We start from the raw sequence: 21,758 nt of genomic DNA on the forward strand, positions 1-21,758 counted from the left end.
ACATTTAAACTTGGCAGTTGATGCTAGCTCAATTATTGTTTGTGGAAGAGAGTTCCAAACTTCTACCACCCTTTGCGTGTAGAAGTGTTTCTAACTTCACTCCTGAAAGTTCTGGCTCTAATTTTTAGGCTATGTCCCCTAGTCCTGGACTCCCCAGCCAGGAAATAGTTTCTCTCTATCTATCCTATCAGTTCCCTTTAATATTTTGAAAACTTAGATCAAATCACCCCTTAGTCTTCTAAATTCCAAGAATACAAGCCTAGGTTGTGTAATCTCGCCTCAGAATTTAACACTTGGAGTCCAGCTACCATTCTAGTAAATTTACGCTGCACTCCCTCCAAGGCCAATATATCTTTCCTAAGGTGCAGTACCCAGAACTGAACACAGTACTGTAGATGTGGTCCAACCAGGGCTTTGTATAGCTGTAGCATAACTTCTACCCCCTTGTATTCTAGTCCTCTAGATATGAAGGCCAGCCTTTTTGATTATTTTCTGTACCTCTCCATGACATTTTAATGACTTATGTACATGTGCCACTAAGTCATTTAGAAAGTACTCTGATTTATCCTTTGAGGTCATACACTTTGGACCTAAAAACTTGCCTACATTGAAATCCATTTGCCACAGTTTTGCCCATTCACTTAATCTATTAATAGCTCTCTAATTTTATGCTTACATCTACACTGCTTACAATGCTGCCTATCTTTGTGTCCATGATGTGGGTCACTTCACCTGACGAAGGAGCAAAGCTCCGAAAGCTTGTGATTTCAAATAAAGCTGTTGGACTATAACCTGGTGTTGTGCGACTCCTTACATTTATCTTTGTGTCATCAGCAAATTTGGATCTAAGTCGTTAATAAATAGTGAATAGTTGAGGCCCACAGATCCCTGTGGGACACCACTGGTCACATCCTGCCAATTTGAGTACCTGCCCATTATCCCTACTCTCTGTCTCCTGCCGCTCACCCAATTTCCTAACCAGGTCAATAATTTGCCCTCAATTCCATGAGCTTCAACTTTTAGCTAACAGTCTCTTATGAGGGACCTTATCGAATGCCTTCTGGAAATCCATATAAAGAACATCCATAGACATTCCCCTGTCCACTACTTTAGTCACCTCTTCAAAAAATTCAATCAGGTTCGTCAGGCATGACCAACCCTTTACAAATCCATACTGATCAGCTGAAAATTTTCAAGGTGTTCGGTCACTCTTTCCTTAATTATAGATTCTAGTAATTTCCCGACAACAGATGTTAGGTTAACTGGTCTATAATTCCTTGGTTGCCCTCTCTCCCCTTTCTTAAATAGCGGAGTGACGTGCAATTTTCCAATCTAAAGGAACGGTTCCTGAATCGAGAGAACTTTGTAAGATATGGTTAGGGCTTCTGCTATGTTCTCACCCACTTCGTTTAAAACCCTGGGATGGAAACCATCTGGTCTTGGGGATTAGTGCCATTATTTTCTTCATTACTGTTAATTTGCTTGCATTAATTACGATGAGTCCCTGTCCCTGATTCAAAATTAGTTTCTCCTTATTTACTCTATCAAAACCCCTCATAATTTTGAACACCTCTATTAAATCTCCCCTTAAGCATCTCTGCTCCAAGGAGAATAATCCCAGCTTCTCTAGCCTCTCTACATAACTGAAGTCCCTCATCCCTTGTACCATTCTAATAAATCTCCTCTGCACCCTCTCCAAGGCTTTGATGTCCTTCCTAGAGTGTGGTGCCCAGAATTGTACACAATACTCCAGCTGAGGCCTAACTAGTGATTTATAAATTTATTTAAAATCTCTTACGAAAAGTGTAACGGCAGCAATTTTTAGATTTAATAAACAGCACAAGGTTAGAGAAGCACTTGAATTATATAATATGCAGTATCTGACGAGGGAAGACTGGAAGACTAGAGCAGCAGAACGGAAGTTTGACCAAACAGAATGTCTATAGCCACCAACAGCCAGAACAAGAAACGGAAACATAGAAAACATAGAAGCCAGAAGGATAAAGGAGCTCATGTCCTCTGGATTATTGGAGCAATGGGATTATCAGTGGCAGAATCGGGAGCAGTGCGAGAGATACAATCACTTTTACAGTAAACTTCTGCCAGTACCGAAGTCTTAAAGTTACTGTAAAATCTGGCGGTATCTTTCACAGCACTCCTGTCGCAATCTTACCTGGTGGGGATGGGGACATGGTAAATTGCATGGTAATTTCCAATTCTGTGGGGTGCCTGTGAGCCATGCATGCTGCTTAGCCTGACAATGATAGATGCCATGTATCAGGTAGCAGTCTTTCTGCCTGGTTAGTTGTCGCAAGTGCTAATTGGCGAGCCTGTTGTGATGAAGGGTTATTTCCCAAGATGCTAGCCTGTCTTTTGGATGATGACAGACTGACTGCGAACTTCCAGGAATTTTTATTTTAGTAAGCAAACACTGGGTGTTCTAAATTCAAATGGTTGATTTTCAGCTCACTAATCCCCATGCGTTTCACACCTTGCATACATAGCTGCTAAACTGGACTCAGGTGAAGCCAGCTATTATTGATCGTTAATCAGTGGTGTTACATAATTTTCATGCATTTTGTACCTTGCACACTACATGAGCAGTGTTGGCCAGGTCATCAGAAGAACTCCCTGTTCTTCAAATAATGTCTTCAGAGCTTTAACGTCTCCTTGTACTAAGCTGATCCTCTAACACTTCTCTCCTTTCCCCTAAACTCCATCCCTCCTTCTCCCTTACCTCACTCCCTCCTTCCCCCTTAGCTCACTCCCTCCTTCCCCCTTAGCTCACTCCCTCCTTCCCCCTTAGCTCACTCCCTCCTTCCCCCTTAGCTCACTCCCTCCTTCCCCCTTAGCTCACTCCCTCCTTCCCCCTTAGCTCACTCCCTCCTTCCCCCTTAGCTCACTCCCTCCTTCCCCCTTAGCTCACTCCCTCCTTCCCCCTTAGCTCACTCCCTCCTTCCCCCTTAGCTCACTCCCTCCTTCCCCCTTAGCTCACTCCCTCCTTCCCCCTTAGCTCACTCCCTCCTTCCCCCTTAGCTCACTCCCTCCTTCCCCCTTAGCTCACTCCCTCCTTCCCCCTTAGCTCACTCCCTCCTTCCCCCTTAGCTCACTCCCTCCTTCCCCCTTAGCTCACTCCCTCCTTCCCCCTTAGCTCACTCCCTCCTTCCCCCATAGCTCACTCCCTCCTTCCCCCTTAGCTCACTCCCTCCTTCCCCCTTAGCTCACTCCCTCCTTCCCCCTTAGCTCACTCCCTCCTTCCCCCTTAGCTCACTCCCTCCTTCCCCCTTAGCTCACTCCCTCCTTCCCCCTTAGCTCACTCCCTCCTTCCCCCTTAGCTCACTCCCTCCTTCCCCCTTAGCTCACTCCCTCCTTCCCCCTTAGCTCACTCCCTCCTTCCCCCTTAGCTCACTCCCTCCTTCCCCCTTAGCTCACTCCCTCCTTCCCCCTTAGCTCACTCCCTCCTTCCCCCTTAGCTCACTCCCTCCTTCCCCCTTAGCTCACTCCCTCCTTCCCCCTTAGCTCACTCCCTCCTTCCCCCTTAGCTCACTCCCTCCTTCCCCCTTAGCTCACTCCCTCCTTCCCCCTTAGCTCACTCCCTCCTTCCCCCTTAGCTCACTCAACCTCACACTCTTCTTCTCCCTCTCTCATGGGGACCCCCTTCCCTCGTTCTCTCCCCCTCATCCTCCATCCCCCTCCCTCCATTCCCCCCCATCCCCCCTCCCTCCCTCCATCCCCCCTCCCTCCATCCCCCCTCCCTCCCTCCCTCCATCCCCCCTCCCTCCATCCCCCCCTCCCTCCCTCCTCCATCCCCCCCTCCCTCCCTCCTCCATCCCCCCCCTCCCTCCCTCCTCCATCCCCCCCTCCCTCCTCCATCCCCCCCTCCCTCCCTCCTCCATCCCCCCCTCCCTCCCTCCTCCATCCCCCCCTCCCTCCCTCCTCCATCCCCCCCTCCCTCCCTCCTCCATCCCCCCCTCCCTCCCTCCTCCATCCCCCCCCCTCCCTCCCTCCTCCATCCCCCCCCTCCCTCCCTCCTCCATCCCCCCCCCTCCCTCCCTCCTCCATCCCCCCCCTCCCTCCCTCCTCCATCCCCCCCCTCCCTCCCTCCTCCATCCCCCCCCTCCCTCCCTCCTCCATCCCCCCCCTCCCTCCCTCCTCCATCCCCCCCCTCCCTCCCTCCTCCATCCCCCCCCCTCCCTCCCTCCTCCATCCCCCCCCTCCCTCCCTCCTCCATCCCCCCCCTCCCTCCCTCCTCCATCCCCCCCCTCCCTCCCTCCTCCATCCCCCCCCTCCCTCCTCCCTCCATCCCCCCCTCCCCCCATCCCCCCCTCCCTCCCTCCCTCCCTCATAAAAATAAGTAGTCTATCCAAGAAGCTCAGTGCTTCCCATGAAACTTGTTTTCTGGTTCTCCCTACTAGATTAACGCTCTTATTGTATTTACAAAATCCCAGATAGCATGTGTGAGACATAATTTATTTTGATTCCACTTCAGGTCATCTGTTGTTGGGAAAAGCGAGGACCGAAACAACAGCCGAGGAGACTCTAAGAAACGGGAGAATGATCGGAAGGACAGAAGGAGGGGAAAGGATGAACACCGATACAGACCTTCACATTCAAGTAAGGGAAGTTGAGAGAAACAGATGGCAAGTGATGGCTGGCAGTGCATTGGGTTAGCACACTGTCATGTAACGCAGATTTGAATCAAGTGTTGGGATCATAGTCTTCTCTCTGCTAACTGTAAGGGTCCTAAAGGAAATGAGTTTGAGAAATCTTCACCTACACAGAAGTGGCCATAAGTTAGCGATTAATTTGCAGTGTAACACAGAAAAGCTGCAAGGATGGTTGTAAGTTGGAAATGGAAGTGCTGCACCAGGGCATTTGAGGATGCGCTCTCTCCTGAGGCTGAGTTGAAAGCATATTACTCGGGTAGAATAGAGGGCATGTTCCTCTATGTCGGGCCTTTTACCTGAATTGGGTACACATGACATTGGACGTGGATGTGCTCCTATCCCCAGCACTGACATACCTCACCTTGACCAGATACACCAAAAACAAATCCAAGTTGTGAGTAGTATAGTACTTACTCGAGTTAGACATGGTTGGTCCCTTTTTTGGTCTACCTGTAGTCTAAATCTCAGCACAGCTGTTTGTGATCAGGATGTAAACTCCAATTAGTAGTAGGGCTCACTTGCCATGCACGATTCAAGTCCAGCAGCTTTTCCAGTCATCTTTATGCATATTCTTCCTGTATGTGCTTTCCCCCCCCCTCCCCAATATAGCCACCAGCACTCGTGCAGAAAAGATTTTGTGGTTCTAGTTGAACTGGAGTGCAAGTTAGAGACACTCTGACACATAAGGGAGAGGGAGGTCCCGCAGGCACTGGTCCTATCCAATAGGTACGAGGTACTTGATACCTGTGAGAATAAGGATGAAGGCTGCAGAGCGGATGCCCAGAATGCTGACCATGGCACCATGGAGCACGAGGCAATCCAAAGTGGGGAGGATCAGAATAGAAAGGTTGTAGTCATACATAGTTATAGGGGATTCTACAAATCAGGGGGATAGATAGCCTCCTTTGCAGTCGCGATCGAGAGTCCAGGAGGGTGCATTGCCTACCTGGTGCAAGGGTAAAGGACATCTCTGAGCAACTGGAGAGGAACTTGCAAAGGGAGGGGGCTGATCCAGTTGACGGGGTCCATGTCGGTGCCAATGACATAAGGAAGAACAAAGAGGAGGTCCTGCTAAGGGAATATCAGAAGCTAGGAACTAAATTAAAAAGCAGGACCTCATGGGTGGTATCTCAGGTTTACTACCTGAGCCACGTGCTAATTGGCATAGGGATAGGCAGATCAGAAAGGTTAACATGTGGCTGAAAGACTGGTGTTGGGGAGGAGGGATTCCATTTCATGGGACACTGGCACCAGTACTGGGTCAGGAAGGAGCTGTACCACTGGGACAAGCTCCACCTGAATTGGAATGGGATCAGAGTCCTAGCGGAAAGGATAAATAGGGTGGTGCATAAGCTTTTAAACTAGCAAGATGGGGGGAGGGATCTGGTAGCAATAACAAAAGCTTAAAGATAAAAGAAAAGGAGATAAGTATAACGGTCAGACCAGAGTAAGGATTAAACGGTCAAGGAACAAATACAGTTATGAAACTGAAGTGTAAAAGGACTATTAAAAATAAAGTAAAAGGAACAATTATTAAAGATGAATTAAACTGCCTGTACAGCATCCAAAATAAAACACGGGAACTGAAGGCAGTAATCCGTAGTGAGGAACCAAAGGTAGTAGGAATAACTGAAACATGGCTACATAAAGAACTGGACTGACAACTAATTATTGCAGGCTATAACCTAATCAGAAAGGATAGGGAAGGAAGAAGGGGTGAAGTAGCTATACTAATTAGAGATAACATAATAGCAGTAGAAAAAAGGGACATAACTAACAGAAGGATAGAAACAGAATCCATATGGATTGAAATAAAAGAGAAGGGATCGATCACACTAATAGGGGTATACTACAGACCACCTAATAGATGGAGGTGGAGGAAGAAATATGTAAGCAAATATGCGAAATGAGTAAAGGACATAGTTAAAATCTCCCATGATTATTATTCTATCCCCAAATAAGCTGACAAGAAGAGGTAGGTAAAGGAGTACAGGGAATGGAGCTTTTAACAATGTGTGCAGGACTCCTTTCTTACCTAGTATGTAAAAAGCCTAACAAGAGCAGAAGCACTGCTGGATCGAGTAATGGGAAATGAACCAGAAAGGATAAGAAAAGTAAGTGTAGGGAAACATCTAGGCAATAGCGATCACAACATAATAAGGTTTAAGATAACGATTGAGAAGGACATAAGTAAGATAAAGACCAAAGTAATAAATTGGTAAAGAATTGATTTTCAGGGGATGAGAATATAACTAAGGACAATAAACTGGAAAAATTTACTGATAAACAAAGAAATAGAACAGCAGTGGGAAACATTTAAAACTGTGATCAATAGAGTCCAGGAGAAATATATTCCACTAAAAAGCAAGAGCAAACCAGCCAGTAATGATACAAATGGATGAATAAAGAAATAAGGGCAAAATTGAAACTAAAGAAAAAGGCATACACTAAGTACATGGACAATAAAGGAGAGGATGACAAAAGGGAATACAAAAAGGTTAGGAAAGAAGTAAAATAAAACAATTAGGAAGGCAAAGAGAGACTACAAAATTAAATTATCAAGGAATGTAAAAAGAAATAGTAAAGTATTCTATGGACATATAAATAACAAAAGAAAAATCAGGATAGGGATAGGGCCAGTAAGGGATACACACGATAAAATCACAGGTAATGACAGTGAAATGGTAGAAATATTAAATAATTACTTTGCCTCTATTTACCAGGAAGACTAACATGGTGGGCATGACATTAGAAGAAGGGATCAAAAAAGATATAAAGACATTTAAGATAGAAAGGGGGAGATAATTGATAAACTATTCAAACTTAGAGAGGATAAAACCCTTGGTCCAGATGGTTTGCATCCACACATATTAAAAGAAGTTTGGGAAGAGATAGCAGAGGCACTATTACATATATATAAAAATTCATTAGAAAAGAGAATAGTGCCAGAGGACTGGTGGACAGCTAATGTTATTCCTATATTTAAAAAGGGAGCTGGAACCAGTCCAAGGAACTATAGACCAATTAGCTTAACATCGGTGATAGGAAAGATAATAGTATCCTTACTCAAAGATGTAATAGAAAAGCATCTAGAAACTGAAAATATAATAAAGAATAGTCAGCACGGATTTCAGAAGGGAAGGTTATGCTTGATCAACCTTATTGAATTCTTTGAAGAATCAACAAAAAGGGTAGACAAGGGTAACACAGTAGATGTAATATATTTGGATTTTGAAAAGGCCTTCGATAAGGTACTGCATAGTAGACCCACGACTAAGTTCGGAGCATGTGGAGTCGGGACAAGTAGCAGAATGGATAGCAGGCTGGCTACAAAACAGAAAACAGAGAGAGTAGGGGTTAAAGGTATTTACTCGGCCTAGAGGAAGGTGGGAAGTGGTGCTCCACAGGGATCGGTGCTGGGACCACTGTTGTTCACCATTTACATAACCGATTTGGACTCGGGAATTGGAAGTACAATTTCAAAATTTTCGGACAACACCAAATTGGGGGGTATATTTAATACCGAGGAGGACTGCGGCAAAATACAGGAAGACATTAATAAACTTGCAGAATGGGTGTGTAATTGGCAAATGAATTTCAATATAGATAAGTATGAGGTATTACATTTTGATAGAAAGAATAAGGGCCCATGTACTGCTTGGATAATAAGGGTCTAAATGGGGTAGAGGAGCCGAGGGATCGAGGTGAGGGTACAGATACACAAATCACTGAAAGTAGCGACGCAGGTTAATAAGGCCATGAAAATAGCAAACCAAGCACTGGGGTTCATTTCTAGAGGGCTGGAATTGAAAAGCAAAGAAGTTATGTTAAACTTGGTTAGACCACATTTGGAGTACTGTGAACAGTTCTGGTCTCCGTATTATAAAAAGAATATAGAGGCATTGGAGAAGGTGCAAAAAAGATTTACTAGGATGATACCAGAGTGAAAGGATATACCTGTCAAGAAAGATTGAGCAGGCTGGGGCTCTTTTCTCTAGAAAAGAGAAGGCTGATGGGTGAACTGATAGAGGTCGTTAAGATTATGAAAGGGTTTGATAGGATAGACGTAGAGAAGATGATTCCACTTGCGGGGGAGACCAGAACTAGGGGCCATAAATATAAGATACTCACTAATAAATCCAATGGGGAATTCAGGAGAAACCTCTTTACCCAGAGAGTGGTTAGAATGTGGAACTCGCTACCACATGGAGTAGTTGAGGCGACTAGCATAAATGCAATTAAGGGGAAGCTAGATAAACACATGAGGGAGAAAGAGAATAGAAGGATGTGCCGATAGGGTTAGATGAAGCAGGGAGGGAGGAGGCTCGTGTGGAGCATAAACACCGGCATGGACCTTTTGGACCGAATGACCTATTTCTGTGCTGTACATTCTATGTATGTGACCGGATTGTTTTTCAATGATGCAACATTTCTTGGGCTTCAGATAATAAAGCATGTTTCCCATTGCACTCATTGACTTACAAAATAGCCAAACCCACGTGCTGTGCTCATTCCAGTCTATGATTTTTTTTTAACTGCGAGCTTCGCGTCACTAACAAAATTCTGCTTATTCTCATGATTGGCAGTCTGTCACTTGCTGAAGCAAAGTAAACAAGTAGATTGTGATAATCTGTTATTCTGTCTCATTGTATACGTCTAAAAAGCATAGCAGTGGTTCGGTGTTGTCTAAAGGATGTTTTTTCTGTGTCTCTCTAGGAAGCCGAAGTTCAGAGAGGAGGAGAAGGAGCGGCGAAAGGATTCAGAGTTCAGAGAGACGGAGAAGCAGTAGAGAAAGGAGTCGCAGTTCAGAGAGACGGAGGAGAAGGAGTAGAGAAAGGAGTCGCAGTTCAGAGAGACGGAGGAGAAGGAGTAGAGAAAAGAGTCGCAGTTCAGAGAGGAGGAGAAGGAGTCGCAGTTCAGAGAGGAGGAAAAGGAGTCGCAGTTCAGAGAGGAGGAGAAGGAGTCGCAGTTCAGAGAGGAGAAGGAGAAGGAGTAGAGAAAGGAGTCGGAGTTCAGAGAGGAGGAAAAGTACAGAAAAAAGGAGGGTAGGTTCTTTGTTGGTGTGATTAATTATTGCTGAACTCAAAAGGGTTGTGGTTGATGGATTATATTGTGCGTTGGCATTCCTAGATCCAGGCTGAAAGAGGAGCAGGGGGCATTTATCCACACAGTGCTGCCCTGTCGTTATAGTTCTTGCAGCCTTAAGCCCGGTTTCTCACATCATGAGAGGTTTAAGCATCTTAGCAGACCTGATGTGTGTCTTGCTTACATTAGAAGTAATTAATTTACAGCAAAATAAAAGGGAGGGGTGGTCTGAAGAGCTTATGTTACAGTAATCTATTACTCTAATCCATTTCTATTTAGTATTAAGTGAAGTTTTTAAACCCGGTCCCAAAATGCGGCCAGTTTCATGGAATTGGGAATGTTGAATGTGGTTTGACCCTAAATGAGAAGGGAAGGTATTTTTTTTCTTTTCTGGGTGGGGGAAAGTCTTGCAAAGGCTTTTGGGAGCTAATTGAAAGCTGGGCCAGTTTACTGTAAACCCCACATATGAGTACTGGATTTTTATTCTGATTTTAATTCTACTATTTTTGAGAGAGTTGTGGGAGTTGAAGACATGAATTGGTGTCATTTTTTACTGGGGTGGGAAGGCATAGAATATCCATACTTTTTTTTAAAAATAGTTTTCTCTTGGATTTACTGATTGCTACAATGTCTTGCTGCTCATACTGAAACCACCCACAAGTACAGCATGCAGTAATTGTCATCTTGTGCCCATAGATTCACAGGGAAACCAGTGAATTCCCCTCCCCATCTCACCTCAAACATAGTGCATTAGCTCACTTTTTTTTACATTGTTTTGTTGATCCTGATCCTAATTCCTTGAACCATCTTCCTCTTAAAAGACTGATCATCTCCTGATTTTGAAGTTGCCTGCTTTCTTTAAACTTTTCTTTCGTAAATTTTGCACTTTGAGAAGTGATATTTAGTACTGGGACATGGAACGTTTTTTCTCATTTGAGGCACCTAGTGTCAGTGTCAAGCAATTCAAGGACAAGTACATCAAGTTTAGTTGCAAGGTGAAGCTCACTGCACTCTACAACAATGTGCCATAGTTCCAATCTCACAAGATCATCCATTACTGCTCCAGTGTAACATTTCCATTTCTCTCATTAGCTTTTTTTTAGTGAAATTAATTTAATCAGGGTACAGTTTAACCCATGACCAGGCCACCCTTCAGCTTACATAATTTAAATAGTCCTGAGTTAGATCCATGTATCTCTTCCTCAATTGAAATTGACTAGTTGATCTCTTTCCCTCCTCTCTTCCCTCCTCTCTTCCCCTTGCCGTTCCTCTTCTTTCTCCTCCCTCCTCCTCTCTTTCCCTATCCATCTCTCTTCCTCTCTTTCCCTTCCCTCTCCTCCTCTCTTTTCCTTTCCCTTCCTCCACTCACCCTTTTTCACCCGTCTTCCCGTTTCCTTCTCTTGTCTTAAGGCACTGATTCATGATGATATATGGTTCCAGGGCACTCGGGTACCTCCTTGAAGTGGCCATTCCTCACTTGTGTGCCTAGGCAGTGAATATTGGCAGGATGTTCAGCTGTGGGTGGGACATTACAGTCTTTGCCTGATGTGCACTGGACACAGCAAAGGCTAAGGGCCCCGACAACATCCCGGCTGTAGTGCTGAAGACCTGTGCACTAGAACTAACCTCTAGCCAAGCTGTTCCAGTGCAACTACAACAATGACATCTACCCAACAATATGGAAAATTGCCCAGGTATGTCCCATCCACAAAAAGCAAGACAAATCCAACCCGGCCAATTACCGCCCTATCAGCCTACTCTCAATCATCTGCAAAGTGATGGAAGGAGTTGTCAACAGTGCTATAAAGCAGCACCTGCTCACCGATGTTCAGTTTGGCTCCACCAGGACCACTCGGATCCAGACCACATTACAGCCTTGGTATAAATATGGACACAAGAACTGAATTCCAGTGGTGAGGTTAGAGTGACTGTCCTCAACATCAAGGCAGTATTCAACAGAGTGTGGCACCAAGGTGCCCCAGTAAAACTGATCAATGGGAATCAGGGAGAAAACTCTCCAGTGACTGGAGTCATACCTGGCACAAAGGTTGTGGTTGTTGGATGCAACTGCCTCAACTGGACCAACCATATAAATGCCGTGGGTACTAGAGCAGGTCCGAGGCTGGGTAATCTGCACTGAGTGGCTCCTGACTCCACAAAACCTCTCCACTACCCACAGGGTACAAGTCAGGAGTGTGATGAATACTCTCCACCTGCCTGGATGAGTGCAGCTCCAACAACACTCAAGAAGCTGGACACCATCCAGGACAAAATAGTCTGGTTGATCGGCAGCCTATCCGCCCCCCTAAACATTCACTCCCTCCACCAATGTGGCTGCAATGTGTACTATCCACAGGATGAACTGCAGCAACTCACCAAGGCACAGAGCAAGGTCCCACAAACAGCAATGAAATAACGACCAGAAGAGGCAAGAGTGCTACCACTGAACCAAGGCTGATACCTTATCGAGTTTTCCTTTTACTGGTAAATGTACTTGTTGATGTTCAGATCCTCTATTTATTTTGTCTGAACATTTGCATTTATTGCACCTGAAGCCATCCAGCTAAGGTATATTCTAGGACAATGAATTTTCTTCAACTATTTCAGAAAAACAAGTTGATTTTTTTTCAGACGTACCAGAAGTGAACGCCCTTTGATCAGGGTTGGTATCCTCGGTAATGAATAAGCACGACAACCTAGAATCATCGAATCAGAAAATGAAACAGCACAGAAGCAGGCCATTCGGCCCATCATGTCTGTGCCAGCTCTTCGAAAGAGCTATACAATTAAATTCCCCTGCTCTTTCCCAACAGCCCTGCAGATTTTCCCTTTTCAAGTATTTACCCAATTCCCTTTTGAAAGTTACTATTGAATCTGTTTCCATCACCCTTTCAGGCAGTGCATTCCAGATCATAACAACTCGCTGTGTAACATTTTTTTTCCTCATGTTGCCTCTGGATCTTTTGCCGATTACCTTAAATCTGTGTCCTCTGGTTACCAACCCTTCTGCTACTGGAAACAGTTTCTCATTTACTGATTTTGAACACCTCTATCAAATCTCTGCTGTAAGGAGAACAGCCCTAGTTTCTCTAGTCTCTCCACATAACTGAAGTCTTTCATCCCTGGTACCATTCTAGTAAATCTCCTCTGCACCCTCTCTAAGGCCCTGACATCCTTCCTAAAGTGTGGTGCCCAGAATTGGCCACAGTACTCCAGCTGGGGCCAATCATTGTTTTATAAAGGTTTACCATAACTTCCTTGCTTTTGTATTCTATGCCTCTAATAATAAAGCCCAGGATCCCATATGCTTTTTTAACAGCCTTCTCAACTTGTCCTGCCACCTTCAAAGATTTGTGTACGTACGAGCCCAAGTCTCTCTGTTCCTGCACCCCCTTTAAAATTGTACCATTTAGTTTATATTGCCTCTCCTCATTCTTCCTACCAAAATTAATCACTTCATACTTCTCTGCATTAAATTTCACTTGCCATGTGTCTGTCCATTTCACCAGTCTGTGACTTTGTCCTCCTGAAGTCTGTTACTATCCTCCACATTGTTTACAGCATTTCCGAGTTTCATGTCATCTGCAAACCTTGAAATTATGCCCTGTATACCCAAGCCCTGGTCATTAATATATATCAAAAAGAGCAGTGGTCCCAATATCGACCCCTGGAGGACACCACTGCACACTTCCCTCCAGTCTGAAAAACAACCGCTCACCACTATTCTCTGCTCTCCGTTCCTTAGCCAATTACATACCATGCAATCACTGCCCCATGAGCTTCAATCTCTGCTCCCAGTGTCTCCTTGCTGCTCCACTAAAAGTATTGCATCACTGGAGAGAGTGCACTAGGAATCAAAGTGTAACAGTGAAGTGCAACAATACTGGAACTGAGGCTTGGAAATGTTGCGAGGCTGATGCTCTTAATTGGAGGTCAGCCATCTCAAGATAGTTTTTTTAGGTGAATTGATAAGGATGGGGCCATACCCAGCAGTACTTCTATAATGTCTGCTCCTTTTGTAAGTGTGCAGTTTTTTCCAATATTCCTTACAATTGTGTAAAAGGTCTTGCTGGATTCTCTTTCCTCTGGCCTCCCTTATAAGCTGTTTTTCTGTGATCCTTATTGTACGCTTTTGTTCAGAGTTTTAGCTAAGCGATTTATGAGGTGGGAGGGTGGCAAAGATCCATCATCATCTGCAGATTGAATGACCAGCACACCATCCTTGATTTTGCGGTTTCATTAGGCAACTGACTTGACACGCACATGACGTGCGTGCTGCTCTATTGAATCTGCAGGGCTCTAAAACTACTGTCAACGTTCCATTATTTTCTTTTTCTGGAAAAGCAGAGCTCAAGATCGAGGAGTCGACACAGAAGATCTCCCAGCAGAGATAAACGGAGAGATGTATCCACCGAGAAAACTCATGAGCTGACAGGACAACCATTGCAGTTGGATCCCAAGGAAGCGTTGTGGGCAATTGAAAGACGCAGGTTGGTGTAACTTGTTACATCTCGCTGGAGATCCAAATTTGAAACTTATAAGGACAGCGTAGTTTTGCACCATGGATTGAAGGCACATAATATCTACAAAAAGCAAAATACTGAGGATGCTGGAAATCTGAATCAAAAACACAATGCTGGAAACACTCAGCACGTCAGGTAGCATCTGTGGAGAGACGCTGCCTGACCTGATCGTTGCTTACATTTTGTGCTTTTGTTGCACATAATATTTACTTGCTTAAAATCAAGGGTAATTCCTTCGTTTTCCAATTTGACTTTGGTGTGGGGGTGGGGAAAGATTTATAAACAAAACTGCCTAAGCAAGAGTTGGTTTGTTCTGTCCACTGAATATAGCTGTTAGAGTTGTGCAATTTATTGTGCCAGATTCCTTTGACCTTTGATAAAACTTTGACACTGGTGGAGAGAGGGAAAGAGTACTGTCTCCATCATAAAGAAACTAAGAGAAGATGGGTGCTGCAGTGATTCACTGGTTGCAGACCTCATTTGATCACAATCTGATGCACTTATTAAGCTATAAAAAGTTGAAAATTAAATTTATTAAAATAGTTTGATATTGACAAGTGTTCCCAGTTTTAATGCAAAGAGAAATTGAGACTTCTTCCCTGCTCCCCGTGAATATTCACTAACATTGCTGTCTCAAGTACTCGTCAATCTCCATATAACAATAGTGTTATTTTCAAACTTCCACTTCGCTAACGCTGACATCACGAGTCCTCACTGTGATCTGGTGTAACACATTGGCCAACGGTAAGATGGTGCTGTGGCTTCATCAGAGAGTGGCACATTGACCCTCTAGCTGTCTTACAAGGTCTCTGCTCCCCATGCCTGCTTTACAACACGTTGATCATTGAGCGAAGTTGTACACATTTTAAATTTGACGTTAAATGAGAACTTTGCTGTGAACAAGAGAAGTGATGGTGGGTAAAGCATTCTCTTCTCTTCCTCTTCCTGCCCTTCAATAACCAGTTTAAAAGAAAATTCAATCATCTGCTCCCTCATGAGAAGAGATTCTTCAAATTTCTACTTAAAAAAAAAAATCAACTTCCTAGAGACTCATCAGGCCTGGTTTCCCAGTCCGTCAAAGTGTACTTGGTTAAACGGGAATGGCCTCCTTTGCTGTCCTGAAACCCAGTCCTCCCGATACTCCAGTACAACTCCTTGTACACTCTGGATAAAGAACCCAAGTGAGTCTGGAAGGCTATGGAACCAGCTGTTACACAAAAACTGAAATCAGCTTTCTCGTAGAGATGTTCTTGGGTTTTTTTTTAACGTCGGGGCCAGTGGTAGATTTTTTCTTTATCTTCTTGGCTATTTCTGTTGCTGGTTATCTCCCCTCCTGACCTCTCCTGGTGGTATTGATTCCTTACTATGATATGGATTCTGGACAACCTGTTACCTTGCTGAAGTGGCTACGATACTTCTTTGGGGTTTGTTAGTGAACATTGGCAGGCTATTCTACCACGGGGAGCATAACGTGGAGCATAACGTCTAACATAACCTCTTTCCTGCCCTCATCTTATTTCTAGCAGGGATTGCTGGATGTTGATCAGGAGGAGCCACCCTGGCTGATTGCCCTCTCGTCAGTCGACCTGCCTGATATCAGCTAACTCCACACAGACCAGGGATCAAAATTTCTTAGTCTTCTGTGGCAGAGAGCACAGGATAATGTTCTTCACAGTGAAAGTACTTTCTACCCCTGTTTCTTCCCACCCACAATATTCCATTAAATGACATCACCAGAGCCACTCATTTACAGTGACGGAATGAATAAAATTCTGTCTTAATCCATAGGATTCTGGCATTTTTACCAAAGTTTAGGAGATCAAATTCTGCTACTCCATCCATTTTTCTCGTGAAAATTGTAAATCACTAGCCTTGGGCATTGCACAATTATTGCCATTATAATTGGGTTTTATTTTAAATTAAGTTGATCCCCCTGTTAATTCTAATTTACTCAAGAAGTGTTGAATGGGACTTGTGTTTGTGGAACTGTTGCTTCCAGATATCGGATCCTGACGTCAAGCCTGAAGTGTTGAATATTTGTTTTCCACCAGAGAGCGTGAGATATGGGAAGAGGAAGCCAGCGAGGTACTGGAAAGGGACCTCGAGCGACTGCAGCTCGAGAGAATGCGCCTTGAAAGAGAGAGACTGGACGAAACAGCGCAGAAAAGGCAGAGAGTATTGTTAGAAGAGGTAAAGAGAAGGAACTGTAGAGCAGACGGAAAACTGAAGATCCCCTATCATTATATTTTTGTTGTCTTTCCAATAATAGTCAGGGTCTATTGGTTTTTCTGCTCCTGTCTTGCAGCTCTTCTTCATTTCTGCACATGGATAGAGTACTGTGTTCACTGTGAGAAGATGTTGGTGTGCAACGAGTTGTGGTCTCCCCGTTCCACTTTTAATATGTTTTAACTCTAATTGGCTGAGAGGTTGGACAACTAACCAACTTTGATTTTATGCTATCTTTGTTTTTATTATTTTCTGGAGTTAGCCCAAACTCTGTCACAGTTTGATTTATCACTGTTGTAACACGATAAGGTCACACGCCATTAATCTTTCTCCTGCTTGGATGCAAAAACAGACCTTCAAACTGGTTTTCTTTCAGTCAAGGGATGGATTTGCTTCTGTGTCTCAAATTAACCAACCTTATCCTTTGTCTCAGTGGTAGCATTCCCACCTCTGAGTCAGAAGGTGCAGGGTTTGAACCCCGCTCCAAACAGTCCCAGTGACTAGAGACCTGAGCTCTGGCTCTGAATTCTGGGTTGACATCCAGCGGGAAACTCGCACCCGGTGGGTGTGGGTACCCCCCGTCATATGGGTTCTGAGAGCCCATAAAACCCTCCTGCCGTTTGGGACTAGCCCCCCTATCAGCTGGTATAAAGATGGTTACTGCCATGAAAGGAGCATTCATGTCACAACCGGTCAGACCGTTCACACCCTGAGAATCCTTCCGCTACTTCACACTATTCTTCATGGGAAGAATGTGAAGGTACAAAAACAATAACGTTGCCATCCTGTCAGATTGTTATTCGGCCTGGGAATCCTTCCACTAATTCACACCAGTCTCCATGGGAAGAGTATGAAGATGTGAAAACAGCAACAACCAAGATGGTGGTAGGAACAGCATCGTTGATCTCTCCTGGGGTAAGGAGGGAAAAACAGAGCATGTTCTTGTTAACTGGAAAGTGATCATGTATGGATGTTAGTGAGGTCAGACTCGGCAGTGATGCATTCCTCACACTTACTGTCTAGGTTTGTGAAGAATGGCCACTTAAGCAAAGTATTGGCAGGTGGCCTGTGCATACCCCGGCATGGGTGGGGGAGATGACAATGACATGTCCAGCAAGTGCTGAATTGTCTGCCGTTATTGCCACTGTAGAATTAATATACAGAGATTAGCCCTTTGCAAGTACTTCTCAAAATGTTGCTGGTCCAAATGTGATGGTTTGGGCAAATAGAGAAGTATTGAGAGCTGGCAGTGATTCTTACATTAGTTATGGATGAAACTCTACTCTCAATTTAAAAACTACAAGCCTGACTCACAGGTTGGGTAAAGGACATAGTTTCAGAATGTGCTCTTTTTACACAGGAGACAAGGCAAGAACAGGAGCGAGCATACCGAGAAAGGGAAGAGCTACTCCAAAAGATGTGCTATGAACAAACTGTGAAAAGACCCTTTATTGATGTGGGGTAAAACGAACATTGTTTTTGTTCCAGTTATCAAGTAATGGGGACAGAAGGTGTCTAATTGGTGTCTTAACTCACCACTACTGGTGAGAATTATAATCATGCAGCTCCTTCAGTAAAAACATCATGTGGCACTGACCCAGAAAGACCAAGAAGGTCCTAGATTCAATCCCTGTTCAATACTTAGATAGCTGGACTTAGCCGGGGCACTCATCTTCTAAGCTGATTCAATTTGCTGTGTTTCTTTCACTATAATTAAGCTTTGACACTGGGTGGTAGAGGAAGAGAAGGAAAGTACTGTGCTTGTCATAGGAAAACTAAGCATAGGATAGATGTGTGCTGCAGTAACTTACCTTGCACACCTAACATTTTATCAGAAGCCAGTGCATCCATTAATCACAAAACAGATTGCACTAAAGATGGAAAGTAGTTAAAATAATTTCAGTTAATATTGGTGGATTTCAGGTTTTAATGCACAGAAAAATAAATTGATTTCTTAAGTCAGGAACTGTGACTAATTTTCCACTCTCAAACTCAGGGAGCTGAGGTCAATTGTAGAACTCCTCATACAACCTGGGGCCTTTCTCTTTTGCCTAAGTCTGTTCCACACTCGTTAAACTCGTTGATGGTGCTCAGAAGAGAAGTTGCTTTTATTGTAAAAGTAATTTCATCCCACTTCCCTAAGTATCTCCATTGAGTGCCGTCAGTCAGTCATTTTAAAAAGAATGTGATCAGATTTTATTTTGGTCCACCATCTTTGGATTAAGGTGAAACTTCTATTCATTCAAATGATAGAAATCTTTGTACAGCCATTTGGCCCACCCTGCTTGTTGCCAGTGCAAGCTCTCTCACCAGTTATCTGTTGCAGTGCCATTTTCCCTGCTTTTTTCTTTGTATCCATTATTATCTTGTTGTGTTTAAGAAAGGACATGCATTTATATATACCTTTTATGACTTCAGTATGACCCAAAGCTCTTCATAGCCAATGAAGTACTTGTGAAGTGTAGTCACTGTTGTTATGTAGGAAAATGCAGCAGCATATCTTAGAATCATAGAAAGGTTACAGCACCGAAGGAGGCCATTTGGCCCATTGAGTCCGTCCTGGCTCTATGCAAGAGCAATCCAGCTAGTTCCACTCCCCAGAGCCCCATTTGCTATTTACATCTTTTCCGCCTGCAATCCTGCTTTAATAGTCTAGATATCTCTGTTTCTCCATTCCATTGAGAATTATAGCATTCAGAGAGTATATTTCCTTGCATTGTCTATTTTTCCCAGAAAGGGCTGAATGGGACTTGTATCTGTGGAATGGTTACTTGTTGATTTTGAGTCCGATTTGATCCCGACATGAAGCTTGGAGTGTTCTTCTCTTTTCCCATTAGAGCACGTGGGGCATGGGAGCGAGAAACCAGACAGGAGTGGGAAACTGGAGAAATGTTAAAAAGGGAATTGGACCAAGTAAGGTATGAAAGGATACGCCTCGAAAGAGAGAGACTGGAACAAGAGGCGCAGGAGAGGCCACAATTCCTTCCGGATGGGGTAAGGAGAAGGAAGCAGAGCGAAGTGGAGTAAAGACTTGCAGACCGATAAATTTGTCACTTTGCCTTTTTTGTTAGTTAAATCTCTATGTATATGCTGCTGTAGCTTTGGTTTGGATATTACTTGGTTGAAACTTTACTGCAAGTGTTGTAAATGAAATCTGTCTTGCTTGGCTGTGTAAATATTATCTTCACTTTTAAGGCTGACCGTAATCTATTTATCATGTCATATGGCCACGACATGCTACAGGTTCAGGAGTAGGCCATTTAGCCCCTCAAGCCTGTTCCGCCATTCAATGAGATCATGGCTGATCTGTGACCTAACTCTATATACCTGCCATAGCCCCATATTCCTTAATACCTTTGGTTACAAAAATCTACATCCCAGATTTAAAATTAACAATTGAGCTAGCATCAACTGCCGTTTGCGGAAGAGAGTTTCAAACTTCTACCACCCTTTGCGTGTAGAAGTGTTTCCTAACTTCATTCCTGAAAGTCCTGGCTCTAATTTTTAGACTCCCCAACCAGCAGAAATAGTTTCTCTCTATCTACCCTATCAGTTCCCCTTAATATCTTGAAAACTTTGATCAAATCACACGTTAATCTTCTAAATTCCAGGGAATACAACTCTAGTTTGTGAAATCTCGCCTCGTAATTTAACCCTTGGAGTCCAGGTATCATTCTGGTAAATCTACACTGCATTCCCTCCAAGGCCAATATATCCTTCCCAAGGTGCGGTGCCCAAAACTGAACACAGTATTCCAGGTGTGGTCTAACCAGGGCTTTGTAAAGCTGTAGCATAACTTCTACCCCCTTGTATTCTCATCCTCTAGATCTAAAGGTCAGCATTCCATTAGCCGTTTTGATTATTTTCTGTACCTGTCCATGACATTTTAATGATCTATGTACATGGACCTCTAAGTCTCTTTGGGCCTCCACTGTTTCAAGCTTTTCACCATTTAGAAAGTACTCTGATCCAACCTTTTTAGGTCCAAAGTGGATGACCTCAAACTTGCCTACACTGAAATCCATTTGCCACAGTTTTGCCCATATCCATTAATATCTCTCTGTAATTTTATGCTTACATCTACACTGCTTACAGTGCTGCCTATCTTTGTGTCATTGGCAAACTTGGATATGTGACTCTCTATCCCGTCATCTAAGTCATTAATAAATACAGTGAAAATTGAGGCCCCGACACAGATCCCTGTGAGAAACCACTAGTCACATCCCACCAATTTGAGCACCTGCCCATTATCCCTACTCTCTGTCTCCTGCTGTTCAGCCAATTTCCTAACCAGGTCAATGAGATTCAACTTTAGGTAACAGTCTCTTATGAGAGACTTTGTCGAATGCCTTTTGGAAATCCATATAAACAACATCCATTGACATTCCCCTGTCCACTACTTTAGTCACCTCTTCAAAAATTCAATCAGGTTCGTCAGGCATGACCTACCCTTTACAAATCCATGCTGGCTCTCTCTGATCAGCGGAAAATTTTCAAGGTGTTCAGTCATTCTATCCTTAATTATAGACTAGTAATTTCCCAACAACGGATCTTAACTGGTCTATAATTCCCTGGTTTCCCTCTCTCACCTTTCTTAAATAGCGGAGTGACATGTGCAATTTTCCAATCTAAAGGAACGGTTCCTGAATCGAGAGAACTTTGGAAGATTATAGTTAGGGCTTCTGCAATGTTCTCACCACCTTCCTTTAAAACCCTGGGATGGAAACCATCTGGTCCTGGGGATTTGTCACTCTCTAGTGCCATTATTTTCTTCATCGCTGTTAATTTGCTTACATTAATTATGGTGAGTCCCCGTCCCTGATTCAAAATTAGTTTCCTTGGGGTGTCCGGCATGCTATCCTCTTCCTCTACTGTATATATTGACACAAAATAATTATTTAACATGTCCACCATTTCCTTATTTTCATTTACAATATCACCATTATCAGTTTTTAAGGGGCCCACATTGCTCTTGACCATCCATCCTCTTTTACCGAATATAATTGTAAACATTTTTTGTGTTGATTTTGATATTCCTTGCAAGTTTCTTTTCATATTCCCTTTTTGTAGCTCTTACTATCTGTTTTGTCACCCTTTGCTGTTCTTTGTATCTCTCCCAGTCGCCAGAATCTGTGTTATTTTTGTACGCTTTTTCTTTTAGTTTTATGTTGTCCCTTCCCTCTTTTGTCATCCATGGCTTTTTTTTTGGCAAGTGGAGCTCTTGCTCCTTAGGGGTTTAAACTGGTTCTGTATCACG

General features: G+C 43.7%; 1 protein-coding gene across 4 annotated transcripts in view; it reads left to right on the top strand.

Moving 5' to 3' along the window:
• The window catches only part of LOC137299338 (SAFB-like transcription modulator), a 74,968-nt gene that overhangs the window by 38,606 nt on the left and 14,604 nt on the right, over positions 1-21,758 (top strand). For all 4 annotated transcript variants that reach the window (XM_067968005.1, XM_067968006.1, XM_067968007.1 and 1 more), the window contains 6 exons: positions 4,490-4,614; positions 9,384-9,712; positions 14,100-14,242; positions 16,327-16,465; positions 17,862-17,962; positions 19,339-19,495. In XM_067968005.1, coding sequence (XP_067824106.1) covers positions 4,490-4,614; positions 9,384-9,712; positions 14,100-14,242; positions 16,327-16,465; positions 17,862-17,962; positions 19,339-19,495 — 994 coding nt within the window. The remainder of the gene's footprint in view (positions 1-4,489; positions 4,615-9,383; positions 9,713-14,099; positions 14,243-16,326; positions 16,466-17,861; positions 17,963-19,338; positions 19,496-21,758) is intronic.

This window comes from Heptranchias perlo, chromosome 29, assembly GCF_035084215.1.
Source record: "Heptranchias perlo isolate sHepPer1 chromosome 29, sHepPer1.hap1, whole genome shotgun sequence".
Lineage (NCBI taxonomy): Eukaryota > Metazoa > Chordata > Chondrichthyes > Hexanchiformes > Hexanchidae > Heptranchias > Heptranchias perlo.